The 13,297-nt window shown below is 46.3% G+C and overlaps 1 protein-coding gene across 1 annotated transcript in view; it reads left to right on the top strand.

Annotated features, from left to right (window-relative positions):
• Nucleotides 1-13,297, top strand: part of PRR5L (proline rich 5 like) — a 165,309-nt gene that overhangs the window by 122,210 nt on the left and 29,802 nt on the right. Inside the window, exon 4 of the mRNA XM_012649587.1 lies at nucleotides 2,898-2,946. Within this exon, the coding sequence (XP_012505041.1) occupies nucleotides 2,898-2,946 (49 nt within the window). The remainder of the gene's footprint in view (nucleotides 1-2,897; nucleotides 2,947-13,297) is intronic.

The raw sequence follows: 13,297 nt of genomic DNA, 5'->3' as shown, positions 1-13,297 counted from the left end.
TGTTTTTTGTGTGTGTTTTCAAGGAGCTATATATTTCAGTTCAAAGGGCCTACAGGAAACCAAATCATATTATAGCTAATACAGACTCGAAGTGCAGTAATTGCCCACCCAGGACATTAGAATCTTGACGCAGATGATCAGGTAGAGTCTTTCCTGTCCAGATGACTCTATAACGGTACCTAGCGGAGAGGGTTTTGAACTCGGGATTTGATAAAGGGACAAATATGCGGTTCTCCCGCTGTACCTGGTTATAGTCCATTACGTGTGTAGTACGTAAAGCAGATTCCCACATCTGTGTCTGGTTCCTCCTCGGCAAAGAACTGGTCATCACCCTGTCAGTGTGGCAGTGTGGCACTGCTTCACGTTCTGCTTTATTCTTACCCATGACGGTCCTAGCTCCGCTGCTATGGCTGCTTCAGAGTCCTTTTTGCTAAGTCTTTGTCTTGGCGGTTGCATCATCTGCTCTAGCTTCTGTGCCATTACTGGCTGATTTCTACCTAGACTTTGTCTTCCTGTGGTGCTGTGCAGAAGGCTGGCCTTGGCCGTGGCTTGCTGCAGCCTCGGCTTCCATGTCAGGGTACTGTGCCTCCCCTCTGCCTGTGGGGTGCAGCCTCTTCCTGATAGGGAGGAGGGGAAGACCTCTTGGATTCCTCAATTGGTAGCATCAAATTTCACCACTGTGACATGTCCTGGGGCAGTTGTCACTGGTTTAATCGTGTCCAGCCCCAGTTTACGGTTTTTACGCCAGCACAGATCCCCCTTCCATGTTGTTCCAGTTGGTTTTTGACCTTGAAGGCGCCCTTACCCCTGACCTCTTTCTAGTTCCATCTTACCCGTGGCATCTTCACAAGCACAGCGTTTGCCCAGCGTGAGTTTCCTGGGACACCAGTTCCGCAGTGTGTCATTTGATCTCACAGCCGTGTTAGTCCTTCAGCATCATGAGTACCCGAGATATCCTTGGCAGAGGCTCTGCCTTAAGTGGCTCATTATTAGGACTTGTTTTTCCACTTTTTCATGAAGCTTAGCTTCTCTACCTATGTTTTTTTTTTCTTTTCTTTTTTTTTCTTTTCTTTTCTTTCTTTTCTTTTTTTTTTTTTAAGAGGTGGGGTCTTGCTTTGTTGCCCAGGCTAGGGCGCAGTGGCACAATCATAGCTCACTACAACCTCGACCTCCTATGCTCAAGTGATCCTTCTGCCTCAGCCTCCCGAGTAGCTGGGACTACAGGTGCGCACCACCACACCTGACTAATTGTTGTCTTATTTTTTGCAGAGGTAGGGTCTCACTATGTTGCTCAGGCTGGTCTTCAACTCCTGGCCTCGAGTGATCCTCCTGCCTCAGCCTCCCAAAGTGCTGGGATTACAGGCGTGAGCTGCCATGCCTGGCCTTACCTATGGTTTTGAGACTTCCCAATGGCCACCAAGACCTTGTTAGGAGGTGTTTCTGTCTCCTGTAGTCAGAAGCAGACTCTTACCTCTTCCTGTTCCAAAGCCTCCATCTGTCCACTCAGGGCTGCCCACTTGCTTGCTGTTTCCTGTTTGAGAGAGGCCTCACCTCGAAGACCAGCAATGCCCAACCCACTCTTAGCTCAGTGCCTTTTGATGAAGGCTTCCCTGTCTCTGATCAGACCTGCCCACATCTGGGAGAACCCCTGGGTGTGTTGATGGGGTGGCCTTCCAGGAGCCTGCCATGAAATTGGATCTCAAAATGCAGTAAATACCACAGACATATCTTCTGTCGTGAGAAAAGGAAGGTATTTTCCTTGTTCAACACATGTTTGCAGCTCTCCAGGGCTCTTTCTGGTACAGAAAGTTAGGTCGTGGATATTTTTCTCTTCTGTTTCAATACTGTTGTACCTGCTGTCTGCACAGAACATCTTGCTGCAGCCTCCTGTTTACCCTTCAATGACGTGTGTGAACGTGTTCTTGGGGGAGGTGATACCAGGAAGGGTTGTCAGAACCTTGAGCATTTGTTCCTTAATAACCATAGCCCGTGGGTTGAGTAAAGGAAATCATTTGAAGTGATGAAGAGTTTACTCCCTGGGGAATGCATTGGCTCTGGGAAGCCAGTTAGTCTTGTTTTGAGCCCCCTCACCTCGTCTGGATCACACGAAAGAAAGAGCAGGTGGGATGGCCCCATTATTTGTCACAGGGAGAAGGAGAGCTGGTTCCAACACCCTTATTTTTTGGGGGGGGCACTTAAGACTCTTTGAAATTATCTTGAGGTATTTAATAACGTGCTGTCTATCCACCAACCTCCGAGAGTGGAAACTCCAGAGAGCAGGGGCCTTAACTATCCTGTTCACCTTTGTACTCCTGGTGCTAGAACAATGTCTGGCCCTTAGAGGGCAGCTCCATACTTGTTTGTTGCTGGATAAATACAGTCTCCATCCCCCCGCTGTGGTCCCCTTTGAGGATTGCCTCGGTCTGTCAGGGATGGGTGGTGAGACCACCCGAACCATGGCACCCAGTTGAATTTCAAGTCTGAGTGATTTAGAGGAGAGATGGGGTAGGGTTACGGGAAAAGATGTTGGATTTGCAGAAGGACTGGGTTCAAATCTTGGCTCTGTCTTATTTGGGGGCCCTCTCTGGGCTTCAGTTTTGTTTTTGTCTGTATAGGAAGAATAATAATTAACTATCCACCCCCGCCCCCATACAGGCTTCACAATCCTTGCAGAATGTATGAAAAATGCGTTTTAAACTATCAAGTGCTCTGCAATTCCCTGATGAGAGTGAGGGCTGGGGGGTGGTTACGAGGTCCTAGGAAAGTGCGCTCCTTTCTTAGGCCTGGCCCCAGCCCTGTGCCACCGGGGAGGACATCGTCGCCGTCGTCGTGTGCCGCCAGCTCATCCCCACGAGCTGTACCATCAAGGCTGCTTGACGGTGTTTCTCTCTCCCCAGGCGGCTGTTGAAGAGTGAACTTGGATCGTTCATTACAGACTATTTCCAGGTAAGCCATGTGGGTCTCAGCATCCGTCGTCATGCACGTGGGCCCCTGTACCTGAAGGGATGGCCGATACTGTGCAGCTGGACATTCCTCCATCCAAAATGACACATCCCAGTCCCTGCCGTGTGCCAGGCCCTGCAGTGCCGTGGCTGCAGAGGGCCACCTGGCCAGTGCGGTCCCTGCGATTAACAAACACTACGGTCTCATGCAGCAAGTCTCAGGACCCCTTTACTCTCGTAAAAAAAATTACTGCTTATTGGGGTCATGTCTATCTATCTTTACCATATTAGAAATTAAATCTGAGAAGCTTTCAAACGTGTCTTAATGCATTTAAATAATGTTTATTACATATTAGCACAAATAGCATTTTTTCCCCCTTGGTGATCATTAGTTACAGCAACAAATAGCATTTTTATGAAGACTAACTTTGGGAATAAAAAGTAAGAAGAGTGGCATCGTTTTCTGTGTTTGCAAATCTCTGCACTGTCTTGCCTCTTAGAAGACAGCTGGATTCTCCTATCGGCTTCGCATCCAACCTGTTGTGATGTTGCCCATCACGTAGCCTCAGGAGAACTTGTGGAGAACGCAAGGGAAAAGGCAGAAACAGCCTAGTGTTATTGAGAAAATTGTTTTGACCGTGTAGATCCCTTGAAAGGGCCTGGGGGAGCCTCCAAGGGACCCCGAACCAACCACACTTTGAGAGCTATTGCTCTAAGGACATTCTCTCCCACTCCCCTGCTTGGTGTTTAATTGGATGTAATTATGTGTGCCCTTGAGCCAAGTTATTTCTTGTCACTAAGCCTCCTGGCGTGTTCTGTTAAAGATAGATCAGACAATCAAACTTCCCTCTTTCTTATACCATATCCTTGCGGGACTAATGAGCTCGAGGTTCCAGGTCCAATTAGAGGATAGTTTCTAATCCGCAGACATAGACTGCCTTCCTGTCTCTAACAAAAGGCATACGGTGGAGAGGGCATGGGAGGTCTTGGGTGACAATGAGTAACTAACAGTGTGACACCTTAGTGAGGTCAGAATCCCTAGTTCTCACTTATTTCCTGAGTGGTCTCCAGCAAGCTGCTTTGCCTCTCTGTGCCTCAGTTTCCTTATCTGTACACTGGAATAGAAACGTGACTTACCTGATAAGGTTATGGAATGGTTTACATGAAATAACACACGAAGCACTCAGCACATAGTGTGTAGGGGGCAGCGTAGAGTAGTGGTCAAGATCACGGCCCTTACAGACAGACTGCTGGGTTCAGTGCCCAGCAGAGCCACCTACTAGCTCTCTGGGTTTTGGTTTCCTTTTTTGTAAAACAGTGGTAATATTAATAGGACCAAGCCTTATGGGGTTGTCGTGAGGACTAAGTAAGTTGTTATTTATAAAGTGCTTCGTGACTAGCACAGAGTAAGACAGAGTGATAAATATTTATTAAATTTATACAGGTGCCTATGTGTTATTAGTCTAAAGAGTAATTCATCCCTTTTAATGGCAAAGTAACACAAAAATGCATAACATCTTGGTTCAGGTTGGCGATAGTATTCTGAGTCCAAGTACTGCATACTTTTAAGACAGTTTAAAGAGATTTTAGGTTTTAAAAATAAGGCAGGCATCCTTTTATTATTTTTCTTTATAAGATTCAGGAAGCTTCAACTTTTTTATGTGCACTTTAAAAGAATGATAAATGTCAGTTGTTTAAACACACAAACACACAGCAGAAAACGGCTCCTCTAAATCTGGACAAACCAAGACCCAACAGAAGCCTGGAATGCATTCGGGTCATATGTCTCTGCTTCTTGGAAGACAGGTCCTGTTCGGGGAAAGACAAACATAAAGATGAAGAAAGAGATAATTAGTCACAAATGTGAATCATTTCAGTTGCCCTTGACTTAAAGGTCAGTCTAGGCCTCGCTTTTTTCTCTTGCTGTCTCTATTGATTGATTTTAAATCCAGCTACAGAGAAGTGGTTTTTCAATCAGTCCTGGAGAAACCTGCTGAGCTGAGCTGCCTTCCTGCTTGACATTTAAAAGAGACACTGTTTGGTGTGGTTTAAAATGTCAGTTGTCTTTTGGCACGGGGGTCTACCCCTCAGACGGGTAGAGAAGGGCATTTGGGTGGGGACTTGTTTATCTGGGAAGCCCTGAGGTTTTCGGGGGCGGTTAATACTGCTTACAAAGCATGCGTGTTACTTAAAAACTAATAACCACTTGTCATTTCCTATCCGGCGCATAATCAGAGATGCTGCTTGGTGAATGTTGGGTCTCTTGCAGGGGACCGTGGGGTGGGAACTGGTATGCAGTTTTGAATCTGGAGCTTTCCTTATTTAAGGTGCTAAACTGGAAAGAGGCTCTCCTAGACTTTTTGTTTGTTTTTTTTCACTGTATAATAGATTTTAAATCTCATATGGCACAGAGCTTTTTTTTTTTTCTTACTCTGTTTGGTACCCTTCTCCCTACAAAGTCCCTGGTACATAGCAGATGCCCAATAAACATTCTTAGGAGACCGGACAGGAATGTCCACAACAGATACCTGGAATGATTTTGGATAACACACGCAATGGTATTCAATAACATTCAGCTGTGGTTAGAAAGTGTTGCCCTGTTTTATTTTCCCTTGGCCCTTAGGACTGTGCTGGACAGTGTCCTGGGTTGGGCCATTGTATCCTTTACACTCCTCCAGCACTTGGCAGTCTCCTTTGTTTAAGGAAGTGGGACCAGGCCTCCAACTTAGTGTCTTCAGCTAGGGACACTGTCTAGTTAGGATTTCATGACATTATTTTATTGGCATTGAGGTGATCATTCTACTTATAGTAAATGATGTTGCTACAGTTTCCTTTTTAAACATTTATGTTTTTAAAAAGTGGATTGATTTAAGAAAAATAGTATGCAAAGAATTATATGGTAGGTGTCCCTGGCTATGGCCCCAATTGGGAAGGTGGTTTAAGAGAGACTCGAGTTTGGAAAGCCTGGGGCCAGGCACTGCTTGAAAATGGGGTGGTCCCAAGCCCTTCGCTCTACAGAAGAAATTTCCATGTGAAGGGGGAAATCAGGAGGACAGCTTATCACATTGACTGCCACACTAGAAAAAAATATTTTCCTTGGGGCCACAGTGTTTTATTACAAAAATAGAATAAAAACTTCGAAAACAAAATGATCCTTTCTAACTTAATGAAAAATTTAATGAAAAATGAAATTTATTAACTTCTATTCATTTAATCCACATTTTTAGAATTGTTAATATAAATTATAAAAATGAGAACATTAACAAGTAAGATTTTCATGAACCACCGGCGGGTTTTGCCCAGGTTTTGCTTCACGAGGCCCCGGACTGAAAACTGGCGTGAGTTAAATACAACTCACTTGGCAGTTAGTGTGTTCTAGAGGCGAGCTTGGCCTTCACATTCAATTCTCAGATGGAGTTTCATGATGGAAAGGCAGAAGGGGCTCAAGAAAGTATGTTCCTCCAGCAAGTGGGTGGGAGGAAGGTCTGGGAACAAATGAGGACCAGAACCCAGGAGTGGACAGCGAAGCCACCAAAACCATGGATGTGGTTGTTCAGGAAGGTGGAAAGTGGGCTCCCTGGGTGCTGGGCTCCTCAATGCACAGGCTCAGATGGTCGTGACCAGGCACCTGCATTCAGCAGTGATGTCTGTCCCCTCCTGGGACCCTGAACCCCGACTCAGAGCTCACCATGTGTGCAGCCGTCTCCTTGGCTCTGCTTTTGAAAGTGAACATTTTCACTTTGTAGCTTTAAAGAAAGACTCACAGAAAGAATATCCTTAGTGGATACTCATGAAAATGACCCCAGGGGAGGGCAGGGGAAAGCAGGTAGGAAAACAGTGCTTGTCTCACATCTTCACACAGAGAAGACAGGCCGTGTGATCTGCAGGAGCTCAGAGAGATGTCCGTAAGACACTGGCTAGGAGAATCTCTGACATTTCCAGTATTGATTTTTTTTTTCTCTCTGTTTTGAATTGTGCCTAGGAGGAGAATTGGGGTTTCCAAGAAGAACTCTATATTCTTGTGACAGCTCTGAGGGATAATTGGTTCCTTGTAGTTTTTGAAACTGATGATATGAAATGTTCTGCATTTTTCTATAGCCTAATTAGGTATCTTGGCAGTTCAGGGCATGGAGGTGCTTGCAGATTTCACTTTCTGCCATTCTGCATCTGCTGGCTGCATTGGATTTATTAGAAAGTTTTTCCCAAGCCCAGAAAGTTCAATCCCTTTCGTTGGAACTGGAGTTTTGCTTGATACAGAAACTCAGGCTAGAGTCAGTGGCTGTGAATGAGTTAGTAGCAGGAAGAGAGGAAATTTAGCTACCACGATTGCCAATAGGTCATGGATGCCTGGTAGTGTTGGAGATACACGTACGTGTCTGTGCGTGTGTATATATGTGCACACATATGTGTATGTATATTTATTTTTCCATTTGTTGCTCATATCTGCGAGACTCCCAGGAGGCTGGTTTCCCTTAGCTCATCATTATCAGAGAATATTAAGAGCTTACAGTACATGGCGGAGAGCTGAAGGGGGCAACCCAGGTGACGTGTCCTGGTCACCATGGAGTTTAAAATGAAGACAGTGCAGGGATATAGACACATCTACACAGGCGACACACAGCATAGCGCTAACTGAAGAACTGAAGTAGACCTCAAAACAGGCCCAGAATAAACAAATATACTTTGTTAGGGATGAAGATAGGATTTGAAAGAATTCACGGCAAGTTGGGTGGAGAGAGGATGAAGAGTGGTGAAAATAACTTTTGTGATTTTCAAATGCAAATTGAAAAGGGGAAGAAAGTTCCAGCACTTCTTTGATCAGCCTGGGAAGGCTTCTCTTGCAAGAGGATTCCCCAGATGGAAAAAGAGATAGATAGGAGGACACAGGGTAGTAAGAAGAATCCCACATACCTCTGCTTTGAAGGTAGAATCGGGGCCTGTCTACCAAGGGGCTTTGAACAAGGGGAGCTGGGATCTGGCGAGAAGACAGGGACAGCAGACAGGTTATGTTTTTAGGTGAGAAGGTCTTTAGAGGTTGCATTTTGGATTCGGCCACTGCTTGGAAGAAAGGCCTCGTGGAGTTTGTAAACATGGGAGGACCTCGAAGCTCCTGGTGGCCACTGTGAGGGGAGAAGATGGGGTGGAACTAGCCCGGGGGCTTCAAGATGCATTACTCCCTGTGGGACTGCCCGCCAGCCAGCCGTCTCCTGAGCAATCGCTTGAATTTTGTGCAATTATTTGAGTATTTTTTATTGTACTTTTCTCATATTTGATGAAGCCAAATGGAAAAATGGATCTTGAAATTGATGAGCACAGGTCTTGATGTAACTGAGATAAAGGTGAAAATCCACAGGCATGCAGAAATGGCACAGCTTTAGCTCCGTTGGACTTAGGTTATTGCGCATTCAATTGTGAAAGAAAGGAGCACGTAGATTCAAAATGCTGAGAATATATCACCCAAAGATGAGCTCTGAAGTGAGCTGTAATTAGGGATTTTATAATCCTCTTTTAGCTCTGTGGGGCCAGAATTCCTCCTTTATCACGTAAGTGTGGTGTTCTACATGAGTGCGTATTTTCAGGAACCCATTATGGATGAAATTGGGTGATTTCTGGAAGACTAGGCGAGGAATGGCAGGAGCCGGTTTAGGGCATTGACGGGGGTGGTGTAGAAGGCAGGGGGCGGGGTGGATGTTGGAAACACTGTGGTGATAAAATAAGTAGAAACATCAGCAATTCAACGGGCATGAGAGGTAAAGACTGACGGGGAAGTGTTGGGAAATGTTTGTTCAATGTGAAAAGCGACAGGGCAACTTTCTCTGAGGCTCTTTGCGAGCTGTAAGGAGGACAAAAGTCACGATCGTAGTAATGACAACTAACGTTTTCAAGTACTTCCGTGCCAGGTGTTGCTCTCAGTCAGTCGTCCTCAGAGTGTGGTCCCAGAGCCAGCAGCATCAGTAACACCCGAGAACGTGTTAGAAAAACAAATGCTTAGGCTCCATCTCCGGCTTATTGAACTAGAAGCTCTGGGGTTGGGGCCTGGCACTCTGTGTTTTAACGCATCCTCCGTGATTCTGATGCATGCCCAAGTCTAAGAATACACTGAACGTTTTTCCTGCGCTAATGCATGTATTCCTCCCGACAACCCATGAGGAAGATCCTGTTACTATACATCCCTTTGCCGCTGAGGCTTAGTGAAGGGGTGATTTGTCTAAGATCATGCAGCTAGTAAAAAAGCTAGTAAAAAAGGTTCAGCAAAGATCCAACCCAGGTCATCTGGCCACAGAAGAAAAATTTCTTGGATTATACTTTAAATGTTAAAATGCCCTCAAGACATCCCCTGGAAAAACAAAAAACCCACAGAGGAGGAGTTTCAGGATGACTTTTTGTCTAGCAACTCAGACATGGACGGTTTTCCTGCTTCCTTGCAAAAAAAAAAAATTTTTTTTTTACAAGATGGGGTCTTACTCTGTCACCCAGGCTGGGGTACAGTGATTGGTCATATCTCACTGTTGGCTTCAACTCCTGAGCTCAAGGGATCCTACTGCCTCAGCCTCCTGAGACAGGTGCGTGCCACCACGCCCGGCTTATTTTTTATTTTTATTTTTTGTAGGGATGGAATCTTCCTAGGTTTCTCAGGCTGGTCTCAAATTCCTGGCCTCAAGTGATCCTCCTGCCTTGACCTGCCACAGTGCTGTGATTACAGGCATGAGCCACCGTGCCCAGTGCAAAAGTAATTTCTTTCAAGCTATAATTCACCCTTTAATTATCACTGAAATGGTGCTAAATGAAGAAGTAGCATTAGTACCGAGTTTCTAAGCTTCACCAGTCTCCGTCTGGGGATTTTTCTCTAGTCTCATCACACCCACATACCAGAATTGGTTTATTAGGAACTCTCTGGCCCCAGGCGTGAGTTGTGTTTATCAGACTTTTTGTTGCGTATGTAGGAAGGTATCCAGGTTCACAAGAGATGTAGACATCATTAGAGGTGTTGGCTGGCCTTCCAGAGTCACAGAGGAAAAAAAGGTGGAGGTGGCCCATGATTTTCATCCCTGGGCTCACACCAACAACAGGAACCTTCGAAGACATTGATATTACTGGAAACAAATACCTGGAGTGAAATTGGAGTTAACACAGGGTCTTGGTAGGCAGAGCTGCTATCCCTCTGGGGTAGGAGAGAGTATCTCATTTGGGAGTGGAATCCGCCTGGGAGCCAGGTGTTCCCCATGCTGGACATTGAATGTGGACAGTGGAGAGGAAGGTCCAGCTGGATGGAAGCCTGTGGTAGAACCTAGTTACCTGGCCTGAGATTGCCAAGACAGCTGCCCTCAGTATCTGAACCTGAAATGGATCCCATCTCCTTTCTCTTGTGGACAGGGACATAAGAAACCTCTCTAGGGCAGGAGAGCATGGTGGCTAAAGGCAACCAGCTTTTTGGCTGGGTAGGTCTGAGTTCTAATCCTTGCTAGAACACTTATTAGCTATGTGACCTCAGGCTTAGTACTTAACCTCTCTGAGCCTTTCTTAGTAATAATCTAGTTGTAATCATGGTAGCTACTTCATAAGGTTGAGGAGCTTACTAAGTGAGATGACATGTACAAAATACTTGGTACACAGCAAAAAACCCAGAGAGGAGGAGTTTCAGGATTACCGAAACAAACGATAGGTACTTGTGTCTTAGTATTTTTATTATTAGTGCCAAAGAAGACCAGAGGAATGTAATAGGGGAAAGATATGCGTTTTGGATTCAGAACAACTTGGGTGCAAATTCTGGTCTCACATTTGCTAGTTGTTTCTCTGAACCTCAATTTCTTCGTTTATAAAAAGGGGATAGATTTGTGGCAAAGATAAAATGTGACAATGCATGAAAAGAGTCTAAGACAGTAGCTGACACAGTAAAAACCAATAACGGATTCTACTGACATTCTTACTGTCGTTATAATCATTACTGCTAAAGCATTAGACATGACGGTGGTTAGCAGCCTTAGCGTTTACAGAACTGTGTGGAAAGTTCTTCCCGCTGGGAAGATGAGGTTAGCATCTAGCCTTCTTGGTGACCAGTTTTCTCTGGGTCCCTCTGTCTGGGTAGGGGAGGCGCCTGCTTGTCAGGAGGCATATGCCATCGGCAGGCCCCACACTGCAAATGCCCACCCCGTCCTCCACTCTGCCCACCTTCTCCAATCCTCCTTCCAGGATGAGCTGGGTCTTTCCTACCCTCTAAAGACAGGGTGGTTTGGGATGCCTTTCCCCAGACATCCTTGTTTGCGTTCTTCCTAGCTAAGCCTCATTTTTCTGTTTGCAGCCCATTTTTCTATGCCTTAAAAAAAAAAACAGATATGTTAGCTGGGGTTTTTTCGCTTCCAGATTCCTCTGCCACTTCGTTAAAGTGCTATTTATTGCACGCCTAAGTTCATTTACAGGGTCGGGGAGGATGCATTAAGTACCAATGGGCCCAGGTCCAAGTCCCAAGTCATTTCCTAGGTGGCTACTGTTTAATGTAATTTTTTGGCTTGAAGCCTTCGGGCTGGGGAGGTGGGGGGGTTGGTGCCATCGGGCAGGGAGTGGGACGAGAGAAAAGTCAGGTCTCCTCCAGCTCTGTTCCCATGCAGCCCCATCACCCCTGCTTAGCTGCAAGCATTTACTCAGATCCTTCTGGAGTCAGGCATTTGTCAGAGGATGGGGATACTTTGAGATGAGGTCCAGGAAGAACAGGCACTTAGAAAGGCAAACAATGCAAGTCCAGGCTGGTTTTCTTTTCTTCCCCCTCCCACGATTTGAGCAGGCCTCAGCCTCACAGATGTCAGTTTGGCATGTCCTCAGATGAAGTGACCAGCAGACAGGGTGGGCTTCATAATTTGCAGGGCCCAGTACAGAATGCAAATGTGGTCACCTGCTGGGCTGGGGGTGTCACTCTTCCCTTCCCACAGGCCCGCCACTGCGACCTGTGGTGGGAAGGAAACCCCAAGAGATTGCAGCCACTACACTGGGCCAGTCTTGGTACGTAGACTGAGGGTGGTGGAAGCCCCTGTTGGGTCACCAGCAAGTAGTGCACCACAGTGCTGCCAGTCCAGGGAGTACAGGGTGACTGTCACCATGCCTCTCCCCAATATGCTGCAGGGTGTGTGCCCAACCCCACCTCTCCCTGCAGCAGCACCTAGGCCCCTACCAATATGACCCTATCCCCTAGAGTAGGGTGACATGAGTGGTGGGGCCCAGGCAGCAGGGCAGAGGAGTGGGTGCCTGAAAACCCTTCCCGGGATGTGGCAGCAAACAAGACCACAAGTGAGTGGAGGCTCCAGACCCTGGTGCATGCTCTGTTGTTCCTTCAGACTTCCCTATAAAACCTGGATTCAGAGGCAAAAATATTAAGAATTAAAGACGGCAACCGCAGAGCACGTGAGTGGAGGCCTTCGGAGTGCAAGGCCCTTAGGAATGCGGGACCCTTTGGGCCACAGATTCGCAGGAAAGGAGATTGTTGCTCAGTTTGAGACCCATCATTGAAGCTGGGATATGCAGCTGGGGCTCAGTTGTTGGAGCATGAACGGGCACAGCTCCCCTGGGTAGACGGTGGGCAGCTCTCCAGGGAGGAGGGGCTGGGGGCCCAGCCAACCTAAAAGATCCTTACTCCAATAGCATGTGCTGGATAGAAGGTGAATAGTGGAGAGACTGAGCTTCGCTCTGTGTGTTTCATTGGAATTTGGGGGAGGGAGACCCTACTTCTAGCCTCATTTTAGTCAACTGTAAGATAAGAGTAAAATCTACAAGCTTCTGGAGAAGAGGTAAATAAAGAGTTTCAAGATGTTTTTGCAAGGTGCTTTAGCTTCCTGGAAAAATAGGTCCAGGAAAAAACTTGATTTTTTTTTTTTTGAAATGACAAGGTCTTTCTGTCACCCAGGCTGGAGTACAGTGGCATGATCATAGCTCACTGCAGCTTCACACTCCTGGACTCAATCAATCATCCTGCCTCTCAGCCTCCATAGTAACTGGGACAATAGGTGTGCGCCACCATGCCTGGCTAATTTTTCTTAGTTTTTGTAGAGACAGGGTCTTGCTGTGTTGCCCAGCTGGTCTTGAATTCCTGGCCTCAAGCGATTCTCCTGCCTCAGCTTCCCAAAGTGCTGGGATTACAGGCGTGAGCCACTGAGCTGTCTGTGATTTTTGTTTTTCTTTAACAAAGTTGGTGTATTCCTATACAGTGTCACTCTAACTTTGATGTGGGGTTTCATCCGCCATCTTGAAACTACATGGCGGCCAATTAGTTTTTGACATGTACAAAATACTTGGTACACAGCAAAAAACCCAGAGAGGAGGAGTTTCAGGATTACCGAAACAAACGATAGGTACTTGTGTCTTAGTAT

Source organism: Propithecus coquereli, unplaced genomic scaffold (assembly GCF_000956105.1).
Source record: "Propithecus coquereli isolate 6110/MARCELLA unplaced genomic scaffold, Pcoq_1.0 Scaffold30, whole genome shotgun sequence".
Taxonomy (NCBI): Eukaryota; Metazoa; Chordata; class Mammalia; order Primates; family Indriidae; genus Propithecus; species Propithecus coquereli.
Note: the sequence above shows the minus strand (reverse complement) of the source record. Positions and strands in the feature narration are given on the sequence as shown.